The 14,699-nt window shown below is 40.9% G+C and overlaps 1 protein-coding gene across 18 annotated transcripts in view; it reads left to right on the top strand.

The window, feature by feature from the left end:
* Positions 1-14,699, top strand: part of REPS1 (RALBP1 associated Eps domain containing 1) — a 109,971-nt gene that overhangs the window by 24,989 nt on the left and 70,283 nt on the right. For 17 of the 18 annotated variants that reach the window (XM_037894883.2, XM_037894887.2, XM_037894881.2 and 14 more), the window contains exon 3: positions 7,137-7,333. In XM_037894883.2, coding sequence (XP_037750811.1) covers positions 7,137-7,333 — 197 coding nt within the window. Of the gene's footprint in view, positions 1-5,757; positions 5,792-7,136; positions 7,334-14,699 lie in introns of those variants that run through there. The other variant, XM_037894892.2, reaches the window with a different exon arrangement.

The following is a 14,699-nucleotide window of genomic DNA, read 5'->3' as shown; positions in this document are numbered from 1 at the left end:
AAAAGGAGACTTCCAGTGAAAAAGACATTTACAATAGCAAGAAATAAAGAAGAAATATACAACCTCTCCTTTTTGGGAGAAAACAAACTAAAGATTGTGTCCAAGGGGATTATTTCCAAAAAAGCTAATGTAAATTAATAAACTGCCTTTGCAGCTCTCTAGTAGAATATATTGCACTGGTTCATACATGTCAGAAACACTGTAAATATTTTTAATTGTTTAGGAGTTGTTTGAACCAGTTAGAGAAGGTCTTGAAAAACTTATCCAACCCAATAACTCACCAGTGTAAAAAATAGTTGTGCTGTCAACCCCCTCCACACCAGGGTTATCTGCTGACCTGTGCTGAGTCTAAGGTCTGGTCTACACTAGAAAATTAAGTTGGCTTAACTATGTCTCTCAGCCCTGGTCTACACTACAGGGTTAGGTCAAATTTAGCCGCATTAGGTCAATTTTTAAATGAATGTATCTACACAACCAACCCCGTTCCGTCGACCTAAAGGGTTCATAAAATCAACTTCTGTACTCCTCGGCGAGGGGAGTAGCACTAAAATCAACCTTGCTGGGTCGAATTTGGGGTAGTGCAGACACAATTCAATGGTATTGGCCTCCCGAAGCTATCCCAGAGTGCTCCAATGTGACCACTCTGGACAGTGCTTTGAATCCGATGCGCTAGCCAGGTACACAGGAAAAGCCCAGGGAAATTTTGAATTTCATTTCCTGTTTGGTCAGAGTGGCGAGCACAGCAGCACAAGTGACCATGCAGTCCCCCCAGAATCACAAACGAGCTCCAGCATGGACCGAAAGGGAGACACTGGATCTGATTGCTGTATGGGGAGAAGAATGTGTGCAGGCCGAACTTCAATCAAAAAGAAGAAATGCTAATATATATGTCAAAATCGCACAGGGCATGGCGGAGAGAGGCTACAACAGGGACACACAGCAGTGCTGCATGAAAGTTGAGCTCAGGCAAGCCTACCAAAAGACAAAGGAGGCAAACGGTCGCTCTGGGTCAGAGCCCCATAAATGCTGTTTCTATGATCAGCTGCATGGCATTTTAGGGGGGGTCCCTACCACTACCCCACCACTGTCCGTGGACACCTGCAAGGGGGAGTCTCATGCAACAGAGAGGGGGATTTGGTGGAGGAGGAAGAGGAGGAGAATGTGCAGCAGGCAAGCGGTGAATCCGTTCTCCTTGGTAGCCAGGACCTTCTTCATCACCCTCGAACCAGTACCCTCCCAAGGTGGGATTCCCGACCCTGAAGTTGGAGAAGGCAGCTCTGGTGAGTGCACATTTGTAACTACAGTACAGGGTTTAAAAGCAATAGTGTTTAATGTTTGATTTGCCCTGAAGAATTGGGATGCATTTGCGGCTAGTACAGCTACTGGAAAAGTCTGTTAACATGTCTGGGGATGGAGCGGGAATCCTCCAGGGACATCTCCATGAAGCTCTCCTGGAGGTACTCTGAAAGTCTTTGCAGAAAGTTTCTCGGGAGGGCTGCCTTATTTCGTCCTCCACAGTAGGACACTTTACAATGCCAAGCCAGTAGCAAGTGGTCTGGAATCATTGCAGCACAAAGCATGGCAGCGAATGGTCCTGGGTTTTGGTTGCATTCAAGCAATATTTGGTCTTTATCTTTCTGTGTTAGCCGCAGGAGAGTGATACCATTCATGGTCACCTGGTTGAAATGGGAATTTTTGTAAGGGAAAAGTAAAAGGACCCCATTCATGCTGGGTTGTTTGCGCTTGGCTAAAAGGGATCATCCCAGAGAATAGCTACACGGTGGGGAGGGGGAGGTGTGTGCTGCACATCCACCTGAAAACCGCAGCCCCTCCTTCTAAATGTGAAACCCAGCGGGCATTGCTTGCTGTGGGAAAGGATGGCGCTGCAGTTTGAAACCATTCCCACATGTTATGAAGGCGTAAAAAGCCAACCCCGCTTACCAAAAGGCTTACCATGGCTGCCTGGAAACAGAATTCTTTTGCCCAGCCGTTTGTGATGTGTCACCATACTGCCAGGCACTCAATATAAAAGGCAAAATACAACCTTGTACCTAAAGCACATGTGCTGTCTGCTGTGAATTGCTTGATTCACTGTGAAAGTCTCCCTTTTGTTCTCAGAAATGTATCATCTTAAATTTTACTCTCCCTTTTTATCTCCCCCAGGTGCAAATGTCTATGCTCCCCCTATCATCTCCGTCCCTGAGGTTATCGCAGATGAGAGGTGAAAAAAACGCACTCCCAATGACATGTTTTCCGAGCTCATGCAGACCTCCCGCACTGATATGACACAGCTTAATGCACGGAGGCATTCAGTGGCAGAGGCCAGGAAAGCATTAAGTGAGCGCGAAGAGCAGAGGCAGGAGGTGATGCTGAGGCTAATGGGGGAGCAAACGGACACGATGAAGCGTCTGTTGGAGCTGCATGGAAGCCAACAAGAGCACAGACCCCCGCTGCATCCATTGTATAACCACCTGCCCTCCTCCAAGTTCCATATCCTCCTCACCCAGATGCCCAAGAACGCGGGGGGGAGGCTCTAGGCACCCAGCCACTCCACTCCAGAGAATGGCCCAAGCAACAGAAGGCTGTCATTCAAACAGTTTTGATTTGTAGTGTTGCTACAATAAGCAATGTGCCCTTGTCCTTCCCTCCTCTTGCACCCCATCCCACCCGAACTACCTTGTCAGTTATCTCACTTTTTTTAATTAATAAAGAGAGAATGCATGGTTTCAAAACAATAGTGACTTTATTTCCTTTGCCAGCTGTGACCAAAGGGGAGAGGGTGGCTGGTTTACAGGGAATTAAAATCAACAAAGGGGGTGGGTTTGCAGCAAGGAGAAACACACAACTGTCACACCATAGCCTAACCAGTCATGAAACTGGTTTTCAAAGCCTCTCTGGTGCACAGTGCGCCTAGCTGTGCTCTTCTAATCGCCCTAGTTTCTGGCTGCTCAAAGTTGGTCATCAGGCAATTTGCCTCAACCTCCCACCCCACCATAAATATCTCCCCCTTACTCTCTCAGATATTATGGAGCATACAGCAAGCAGCAATAACAATGCGAATGTTGGTTGCGCTGAGGTCTAACCTCGTCAGCAAACAGCGCCAGCAAGCTTTTAAACGTCCAAAGGCACATTCTACCACCATTCTGCACTTTCTCAGCCTATAGTTGAACCGCTCCTTACTACCGTCCAGGCTGCCTGTGTACGGCTTCATGAGCCATGGGAGCAAGGGGTAGGATGGGTCCCCAAGGATAACTATTGGCATTTCAACATCCCCAACAGTAATTTTCTGGTCTGGGAAGTAAGTCCCTTCTTGCAACTGGTCGAACAGCTCAGAGTTCCTAAAGATGCGAGCATCATGCACCTTTCCAAACCATCCCACACTGATGTTGTTGAAATGTCCCTTGTGATCCACCAGTGCTTGCAGCACCATTGAGAAGTACCCCTTGCGGTTTACGTACTGGTTGGCAAGGTGGTCCGGTGCCAAGATAGAGATATGTGTTCCGTCTATCACCCCACCACAGTTAGGGAACCCCATTGCAGAAAAGCCATCCACTATGACCTGCACATTTCCCAGAGTCACTACCTTTGATAGCAGAACCTCAGTGATTGTGTTGGCTACTTGGATCACAGCAGTCCCCATAGTAGACTTGCCCACTCCAAATTGATTCCCAACTGACCGGTAGTCAGGCGTTGCAAGCTTCCACAGGGCTATTGCCACTCATTTCTCAACTGTCAGGGAAGCTCTCATCTTGGTATTCCTGGCTTCAGGGCAGGGGAAAGCAACTCACAAAGTTCAAGGAAAGTGGCCTTACACATGTGAAAGTTTCGCAGCCACTGTGAATCATCCCATACCTGCAACACTTTGCGGTCCCACCAATCTGTGCTTTTTTGCCGGGCCCAGAATCGGTGTTCCACTGTATCAGCCAGCCCCACTGCCGCCATGATGTCCCAATTGCCACATCCCGTGCTTTCAGGAATGTCTGTGTCCATGTCCTCATCACAATTGTCCTCGTGCTGGCGTCTCTTAGCCCAGTTCTGCACGTACTCCAGGATAATGCGCGAGGTGTTTACAATGCTAACAACAACAGAGGTGAACTGAGCTGATTCCATGCTTACCGTGGTATGGCACAGGTAACCCAGGAAAAAAGGCGCGAAACGATTGTCTGCCATTGCTTTCACAGATGGAGGGAGGGGCGACTGATGACATGTACCCAAAACCACCCTCGACAATGTTTTTGCCCCATCAGGCATTGGGAGCTTAACCCAGAATTCCAATTGGCAGCAGAGACTGCGGGAACTGTGAGATAGCAACCCACAGTGCACCACTCCGTAAGTCGATGCTAGCCACGGTAGTGAGGACACTCCGCCGACTTAATGTGCTTAGTGGGGACATACACAATCGACTATAAAATCAATTTCTAAAAATCGAGTTCTATAAAATCAACCTAATTTTGTAGTGTAGACATACCTTCTGGAGGGTGAAATCCAACCTAACCCCAGTGTAGACAGTGCTAGTTCAATGGGGGAATTCTTCCTTTGCTCTAAATAATGCTTAGCTTCTCAGAAAGGTAGATCCCCACCACTGACAGAAGAAGCCTTTCCATTGACGTACGTAGTGCCTATGCTGAAGTGCTGCAGTTGAGCCACTACAGTGTTTTAAGCATAGACATACACTAAATGCTGGGGCTGATGTTCCCTCAATGTTTTCTCTCTGCAAAACCAATAACTCTTAGAGCTTATGTCCTCTGAAGACATTCTCCTCCACTTTTATCTCCTTACTCCCTCCCACCTTCTTCATCCTCTTTTACTAACTATCCTTCCTTATTCTCTCATTTATTTTTTAACATTCTCTTCTTTTCCTCATTTTCCCCCTTTCACTTTCTCACTCATTCATCTTTCTCTGCTCCTCTATGCGGCCTCTCTCTAGCTGAAGGGAATATTGAGCCCACTCCTCTTTCTCTCTCTCTCCCCCCCCCCCCCCCCCTTACATGAACTGCTGAATGGGAGGAGAGCCCTATTCCACCATCCAGCAGTCCCTTTTCCTTACTTTGCCTGCTGGTCAGCCCCACCTCTGTGTGCTGCACCAGACTGTCCTGGTCTGTCCCCTTCCTATTTAATACGTCCATTTGGCCTGTGTGAGTGGGTTTTTCAAGTCTTGAGCTACAGTCGATTTGGGCAAGTTTGGAGTGCTTAGTGTTAGTGTCTACCGAGCATAATTCTTGTCTCAGCTGATTTGATTAGTTCAGAGAGAGATTGAAAAAGACTTATAGTTAAGCACTTGTGGACATGTAATATATGCCTCTGAAGTATTTGTATAAAATGACAATACTTGTATTGCTTTAATTACTATGCTGGAATTAGCGAAGTAAATTTTGGGTTGCTACTTAATTTGGAAAGACATTTTCATGGATAACTGCCTAATTGGGAATTATAAAATGAGCAGATAGTCACTGTGAATTCATGTCACTTGTTTGTTCTGTTACCGTGGTGTGGGAAACGGTCTCCTGCAAAAATAAAAATTAATTAGGCAGGACAGGATAGAGATTAGTCATTTAGCTATTAGAGGGGCTTCTAGATGAGCATGCAAACCCTAAGTATTGCAACATCAAAGAACAAAGTCATCTTACACTGAATTTCTTTGCTCTTGTGGATGAAGGCAAGGTGAGGGTGGGAGGAAGTTTGAAGAGAAGTATTTGAAGCTTAAAATGGTATTTTTTTTTCAGTGTGGGTCACACCCCACCTTAGCACTGAGGTCGACATGCTGTTCTTAGTATGCTGAGTGCACACATAGGTGAGAATGTGAAAGGTTTTGCTTGAACTCTGGTGTCCCTGTTAGCATATTATGCTACTTACTAAACTGTTGGGTTGTTCCTTGGTTATATTTAACAAAATTATTAAAGCATTATGTATTCAAAGGGTAATATTCAAATATAGATTGAACATTAAACATTCAAAACAAAAATTCATAGCAAAACAAAAATTAGTCTACACAATAACTAACAAATTGTATAAAGAATTTAGTTTACTTTTAATGACAATAGCACCAGTGTATTTAATTTTTATTTAATAAAATAGCTATAAGAACCAGCAAAATTAATCCACGTAACATTAATTCCCTCATATTATTAGTTGTGATTGCAAATGTGTGTAAGTTCTTAATTTTTTTTTACAAGTATGCTATGCAACAAATTGCATAATTTGGCTTCACTGGCAGTGGACTAGGAAGACCATTTACAGGTCAGGATTTAGAGGGATGGCAGAGTTATTTAACAAGATTATTTCTCACTCAGCCTAGTAACAAAATTTATTCCAAGGGGAGACGGAGTAAAGCTGTGTACCTCTTAGCTTGGTAAAGTTGCATGTGTAGACTTCAAAAATGGGTTTATAATGAAATTACTGCTAAGTCTGACTGTAACTGAACATCCTTTGGTAGTATCATAGTAAAATAGCTTACTAGCTACTTATGTAGAAAAGATTAATCAAGATTAAAGTGGATGAGTAATAAATGTGTTTATGCAATACTTAGCTAAGTCTTGAGAAACAAAGGCTGAATTATGGTTTCTACTGTGAAGATAAAAAAGGCACCACTTTACTCTCTGTATGCATTGTTATATCTAAATGCTTTAGTGAAGTTTTTAACTTCTAGATCTATAGATGAAGCACCCTAAGTGCAAAGACTTTTAAGAACTTTTCAAGCATGCCTGGAACTTGTAATGGATTAAATTTGTACAGTAAGCAAAACTGTAATAGAAAGTATAATTAACAAGCCTATATATTTATGCAAGAAGTAGCTGAATTCTTTCTTGCATATCAGTAGAATAAACTAAGTCACAATTGCAGAACCAAACTGTCATCTTGCATGCATGGAACCATATAGAAAATTGTGTGGTTCCATAGGTGTAACAGGATTTGTGATGTAGAATTTTACAGTGGTGTAGCAGGAGCCAAAAAAAAAAAAAATCTCAGGATGCATTTGCTTGTAAATTGCACCAAACTCAGTATGGAGAGACAACAGATATGAAATTCCATGATATCTTTTAGAATAGAACTACATTTTAAGCAAGTCATTTTTAAGTATTCTTTTTTGTATAATAAAAAATACCCTATACTATTCATATATATCATTGTTTTAACAGTAAAGGACCTCCCTCTGCCCAGATTTGTTGTTCCAAAGAATGAACAGGAATCGAGACACACAGCCTTGTATTCTTCAGATGCAGATAACTCAACCGCATATTCAGGCGTAATTCCTCCCCCACCTGGCCGGGTTCAAGTAAAAAAAGGCTCTGTGAGCCATGATGCAGTCCAGCAACGTACATCAACAGATCAACAGGTAACTAAAACTTAAGTGAATTTTATTCGTGGTATGGTGCCATCATAGTGGTGTGCGTCCCACTAGCGTTACTACACTATTGTTTTGGATTAGCTTCTTTAAAACAAATTCATGCAAGTGTTACTAAATAAATGCAAAAAGAAAAGGAGTACTTGTGGCACCTTGGAGACTAACAAATTTATTTGAGCATAAGCTTTCGTGAGCTACAGCTCATTTCATCGGATGCAACCGAAAGCTTATGCTCAAATAAATTTGTTAGTCTCTAAGGTGCCACAAGTACTCCTTTTCTTTTTGCGAATACAGATTAACACGGCTGCTACTCTGAAACTAAATATATGAAAACTTAATTATTATTTATTTCAGTTATGCAGTGCTTGTGTTTGTGGTACCTGAGGTGTGAGACAGGTTTTCTGCTCAGATCTGCTTAAAATCTAAGTCTGGAAATATTACCAATGATAACTGATGAAGTATTGAGTGGGAAGGGAGAATGAGGGTTATGGCTTATTGTGAGGGGTCACATGATAGCTTGGTTTGGTTTATGTAGGTTCGTTCTCTTAATAAAAAAAAAAAAAAAAAAAACCACCAATATATAGTGTTTAAGTTCATAATTGATACTACAACTCCTAATTATTTCAAATCAAGCTAAGCTTTTAAAGATTTAAAATCTGTTGCCTGGATCCCAAATGGTGGCATTTAATGTCATTTCACAGGTGCTGCAGGTGCACTTCCAAAATTGCTACACTTCTAGTTAAAGTATATATTTATACACACCCAAGCAATCAGGCTTCACACATGTCCAGTTTTTGACTATGAACAAATTTGTAATGTATTAAACATAAATTATCTAGATATAAATTTATTGTCTCAAAGACAAGCCAGCAGTTCTTTTTGACGTGGTGGTGGGTGTGGTAAAAATAATTCCCCTCCTCGTTCCCTTAAAAATGCAACACTATTTAAGAAACAAGTGCTCTAACCTTTCCTTGGAACGTATTTATCTGTATCTTACTATTCAGTAGTTTAGCACTCTGCTTTATAGATTAAATCAACAGATGAGAACCAGAACGTTGCTAACATCATAAATACTAATCAGATTCTACAGTTAAATGTGTTAATTAATTCATCTTATTTCAACATCTGTGTTTTGTTTTTGAGGAAATGAGTGTAAACACTTTCAGTGACCTAAGCACTCTATTCCACTTCAGTAAAAGCAAGCATGCGTGAATTCTTGGTGAAGATCACTCTGCAAGGATGTAACTAGAGCTCCTGATTCTTTTGCATAAGAACAAAAAAGACACTGGTGTGCATTAAAGTGGGATTTTTTTCATTAGTATGTTGATGATTTTTAGAACACCACCAGTAAACATGACCAACCTTTACTCACTACTTTCTTTAATTCTCCTACTAAGGGATAAGCTGAGTAAAGAGGAGAAATGGCAAAAGAATACACCTGTGACTTAATTGTGCCTTCTGACAATTCCTTGTTTAGGGACTTCCTGGCTTGTTGAGTTTGGGACTTTTTCTCTTCTCCATGCTTAGAAGATAGAATGCACTTCCTAAATAAAAGCCAGGAAGGGTGTCATATGGAGTGCAACTATTGAAAATTGGTTTTAGGCCCATACTCCTGTGCATACTCTAACTCTCCCATTTTTCCCATTTTCCTCCCCATTGTATGCTTTCTCCTGGGCTCCATCAGGGGACTTGAGACATCCACAGAAAGTAGGGATGAGACCTGCTACCTAGAAACTTGGGGGGTATGTTGGCAATAGAGCAGCTTAGTCTGTGTGCAGCAGTGCGGCTTTCAAAGTGGGAGCAGCGTGTGATAAAAGGAGCAGGGCAAGCAGCACTGGCATTGCAGAAGATAGTTTGGCCGTTATGATCCTAGCTTTCCTGGAGCTCTGGACAGATAGGTGTGAAGCAGCCCCCTAGAGTGTGTCTCCCATTAAAGAATGAAGAATCTCAGATCTTCTCCTGCATGTTGCTCCTGTGGATGGGTATAACATTCTTAATGGACCTAACCTGGCATTTTTCTAGGTTTGGCTGAGATAGCATTTGTGTCCACTACCCCAGTTATGGTGTCTGGTTTCTTTATTTCCTCTTTAATGGCAGCTGCAGTTTCTGATCTAAGACTTATCAAGTTGCCAGTTATTTTAAAATCATAAACCCAAGAGTTTTTTGTGCCTTCAAGTCCTAGTGCAAGGAACTTTATGTCTAGTAAAATTATATTTACTGGCTTTCAAAGTGTGCCTATCTCTCTTAAAATATGCACGTTAAGTATTGTATTGTCATGACATGTACACATGAACATACCATATGATCAAGAAACTCAACTTGTACAACTCTTAACATATGTGGAAGCTCTGCCACAGATAAAGGACAATATATGGATTACTGTTGTATGCTCTATGTCCCAAATAATAAAGGATTCTCCTTTGTGAAACTATTTCTGCAAATCCCTACAACAAATTTGCATTAGATGACAGTGTAACATTAGGATCTTGCACACCAGTTGTGGTTCCAAACAGCGGTTATAAATGGGGCTATTCTTTTCCCAGCACAGCTTTGGAACATCCATTCCAAGTTTCTTCCCTCTTTCTGGTGGTCTAGATAGTTTCTAGTAACTGTGTCACTATATTACCCTAGCTACAAATGTTTTTCTGTTAGTATAGTTGGTGGCCTGATTGGGAGATGCATAGGTGCTTCATCTTTAGAAGGTACACCTCTTACATTGTGGTAAAATACTGACAGCTGATTAACATGTTTAGTATCCCTGCTGTTTGTAGAGGAATATCTTTAAAGGGCATTCAGCCTTGTGCAGTATTCACTCAGCTTAAGGAGGGAGTAGAGCCAAATGATAAAAGGTTGTTCTTTTGGTGAAGGCCTCAAGGGCTTGTTCCTAAGAATCCCAGAGGCTGAAACCTATAGATTTTTCTACAGATCTGATCCCTACAGGTTCCCTGCAGTGGATCAGTATGAAAAGCTCTCATTAGAATATAAACAGTCCTTTGTTCCATTGATGGACATCCTTATTGAACAAGGAACAAAGCAGGGAGATGATCTGAGGAAGGGGAAAGTGGCTTCTTGGAAGAGAAACAGTCCTAGCACTTAGAGCTGTTTTCAGTGACTTGTTGGGATTCCCTATTTGATTTGCATCTATTTCGGTGTAATCTCTCTAAGATCAGACTAGTAAATGTTGCCCTCAGGTGGATTGGTTTTGAAGGTTCCTGGAGCTTGGTACTGAAGATGCTGTCCGATCTGGTACATCATTGGAAGTTATATGTGGTCTCTGGAGGGCTTTAGGTTTGTAATGTGATATTGGACATTCTCTTGATTTAGAGAGAGTCAGTCTGGGGTTGGGTGTCCTATTCAAAAGTACTAGTCTTATTTCTATAAAAATCTAGTTGTGCCTTTGAACCTGTTAGTATTGGGATAAGTGGGCTGCTCTGTAAATCTGCATTCCAGATGTGGCTTTTCAAGTTTGAATATCAGGCAGTGATTTGAAGGGCAGATGCATAGCTCTTTGAGACTTCCCTCCTTGGTTCTGATTTCGCCCATTAAGATTTGAGTAGCTGTCTAGGCATTGTCTGGCTGGTTGGAGACAGTTTTTCCTCATGATCCTTTTTATCAATTTAATTTCTGTGGGGCAAGTGAGTTATGTGGCCCCACTATCTTCTTACTCAGTTTTCAGAGTAGCAGCCGTGTTAGTCTGTATTTGCAAAAAGAAAAGGAGTACTTGTGGCACCTTAGAGACTAACAAATTTATTTGAACATAAGCTGTAGCTCACGAAAGCTTATGCTCAGATAAATTTGTTAGTCTCTAAGGTGCCACAAGTACTCCTTTTCTTCTTACTCAGAGTTCTTTTCGTGTCTTGTCCAAGGTACAGGGACATGTTGAGTCACTTAATTTGTCTCCAAAGTCCAGAAAGATAGCACAGACTCCTAATCTTCTGGAAGCTAGTCTGCCTCAGTTGATACTTTTGGAGAAGGAAGGGGAGGGATAGGTGACTGGAGAGCTTCATGAAACTTCTGAGCATTCTGTAGATCACTCTCTGGTGTTTTTTCTTCATAATGAGATCATAGTAGGGTCTTTCAGGAAATGAAGGAACATCTACTTGGGTTTTGGAGACTAACAATGGCTTTGCTAAGTAATGGAGCTGGTCAAAACTTCTTGGCATTTCAGTAAAAACGAATTGCATAACAAAAAAGCACTTTTCTAATAGCTTTAACTAATGAAAGGCTATTGAGTCTACTCTGAAGGTCTGGCCATAGGCACTGATGTTCTAATGTGCTGAGTGGTGCTCCACTCCAGGCTCCGCCCCCATACCACCCCTTCTGCCCAAGTCCCTGCCTCACCTCTTCCTGCCCCATTCAGTCCCCTCCCCCGAGCACACCCTGCCCTCGCTCCTCCCCAGCGCCTCCTGCATGCTGTGGAACAGCTGATCTGTGGGAGGTGCTGATCGGCGGGACTACCAGTGGGTGCTAAGCCCCCACCATGTTTTTTTCCTGTGAGTGCTCCAGCCCTGGAGTCGGCACTTATGGGCAATACCCTATCACTGTTGTGACTGCCTAGAGGTGGATTGATCAGATTTAGCAATCCCAGATAAGGGGGCTGGGGAAAGCTGGCCAGCATGGGGCTGGGGTTGGTCTCTGCTGCAGGAGAACCAATTCAAGACCTGCGTGCAGGGGGTTAACGGTTAGGGTGGCTTAATGGTAGGATTAATACTTAACAGTTTACTGTTTAATATTTTACATCTCTAGTTCATTCACATTTGGTTGGTAATAACAATGAAAGCATGTTGATTTTCAGCCAGCCCTGGGTGTTAAATTGAATACTGCTTGTTAGCTGTTTGGATTTATCGATACACATTAATTTAAGCAATTATGTAGCTTAATGTACTTCTATTTAGATTTTTACTTTTTAAATGTTTTAATGTGGTGAATGCCATACTTTATTTACTAGATTTTTGTATTTGATTTGTGTCAAACTGTATGCAGATGGAAATTTGAAATTCAATTAAAGGTATGAAAGCAGCATTTTAAAATTGTTTATTAGTAGGGCTGTCAATTGCAGTTAACTAAAGCAATTAACACAAAACAAATTTGATTTTAAAAGCGTGATTAATCGCAGTTTTAATTGCACTGTTAATAGAATACCAATTTAAATTGGTATTCTAAATATTTTTGGATGTTTTCCACAGTTTCAAATATATTGATTTCAGTTACAACACAAAATACAAAGTGTACAGTGCTCACTTTATTACTTTTTATTACAAATGTTTGCACTGTAAAAAATAGTATTTTTCAATTCACTTCCGTACAAGTAGTGTAGTGCAATCTCTTTATTGTGAAAGTGCAACTTATAAATGTAGAATTTTTTTTACATAACTGCACTCATAAACAAAACATGTAAAATTTTAGTCTACAAGTCCACTCAGTTCTACTTTTTGTTCAGCTAAGACAAATAAGTTCGTTTACATTTACGGGAGATAATGCTGCTCACTTATTTACAATGTCACCTGAAAGTGAGAAAAGGTGTTCACGTGACACTGTTGTAGCAGGTGTTGCAAGGTATTTTACATGCCGGATATGCTAAACATTTGTATGCCTTCATGCTTTGACCAGCATTCCAGAGGACATGCTTCCATGCTGATGATGCTAATTTAAAAAAAAAAAAAGTGTTAATTAAATTTGTGACTGAACTTCTTGGGGGAGAATTGTATGTCTTCTGCTCTGTGGTTTTACCCACATTCTACCATGTATTTCATGTTATGGCAGTCTCAGATGACGACCAAGCATATGTTAGATTTAAGAACTCTTTCACTGCAGATATGATGAAACGCAAGGGAGGTACCTATATGAGATTTCTAAAGACAGCTACAGCACTCGATCCAACGTTTAAGAAACTGAAGTTGTGTCCAAAATCTGAGAGGGACAAAGCATGGAAAACATGCTGTCAAAGTCTTAGAGCAACACTCAGAACTACAGAACCTGAATCACCAAAAAAGAAAATCCACCTTCTGTGGGTGGCGTCTGATTCAGATGATGAAAATGAAAGTGCACAGCTTTGGGTCATTATCAAGTAGAACACAGCTGTTCTCACTTTCAGGTGACATTGTAAATAAGAAGTGGGCAGCAAACATTATCACCAGTAAATGTAAACAAACTTGTTTGTCCTAGCACAGTGGCTCTCAATCTTTCAAGACTACTGTACCTCTTTCAGGAGTCTGATTTGTCTTGTGTATCCCCAAGTTTTACCTCACTTAAACTACTTGCTTACAAAATCAGACATAAAAATACAAAGGTGTTACAGCACACTATTACTAAAAAATTGCTTACTTTCTCACTTTTGTCATATAATTATAAAATAAATCAATTGGAATATAAATATTGTACTTGCATTTCAATATATAGTACGTAGAGCAGTATAAAAAAGTCATTGAATGAAATCTTAATTTGTACTATCTTTGCTAGTGCTTTTTATGTAGCCTGTTGTAAAACTAGGCAAATATCTAAATGTACTCCCTGGAAGACCTCTGCATACCCTCTGGGATAGGCGTACCCCTGGTTGAGAACCGTTTTAGCAATTGGCTGAACAAAAGGTAGGACTGAGTGGACTTGTAGGCTCTAAAATTTTAAGTGTTTTGTTTTTGAGTAGTTATTTTTTTAAAAAAAATTACATTTATAAGTTGCACTTTCCGGATAGAGATTTCACTGCAGTACTTGCATGAAATGAATTGAAAAATACAATTATCTTTTTTTACAGTACAAATATTTGTAATCAAAACTAATATAAAGTGAGCACTGTATACTTTGTATTCTGTGTGGTAATTGAAATATATTTGAAAATGTAGGGAAAAAATCCAAAAATATTTATAATTTTAAATTGGTGGTGGTGTTAAACAGTGCGCTTAAAATTGTGATTAATTGCAATTATTTTTGTAATTGTTTGAGAGCCCGATTTTAGTTAAATAAAATTACCTTAAACATTATGGGTGCATAAGAAAAACAAGTTTATCAAAACAAATTTTGCCTTCAAAGCTGATTTATTAAACAAAGGAACTATTAAATGTAGTGAATTGAGTGATTGTTTCTGGTCACCCTGGGCCAGATTTTCAAAGGCATTTGGGTGCTTAGTAGGATTTTCAAAAGTGCCAAAGCAGGTTAGGTGCCTAACTCCAGTTGAAATCTATGGGAGTACGAACCTAAGCAGGATAGGTGCTTTTGAAAATCATAATTAAGCATGTATTTGCATCTTTAAGACCCTAAATACCTTTGACAATCTGGCTCCATTCCTTCGGTTTTAGAATTCAGTCTCATCCTTTCCCAGGAAAACAAGTTTTCTCGCTTTTTCAACTCCCGGTTGATTTCT

The sequence above is a fragment of the Chelonia mydas genome, chromosome 3, assembly GCF_015237465.2.
Source record: "Chelonia mydas isolate rCheMyd1 chromosome 3, rCheMyd1.pri.v2, whole genome shotgun sequence".
Taxonomy (NCBI): domain Eukaryota; kingdom Metazoa; phylum Chordata; order Testudines; family Cheloniidae; genus Chelonia; species Chelonia mydas.
Note: the sequence above shows the minus strand (reverse complement) of the source record. Positions and strands in the feature narration are given on the sequence as shown.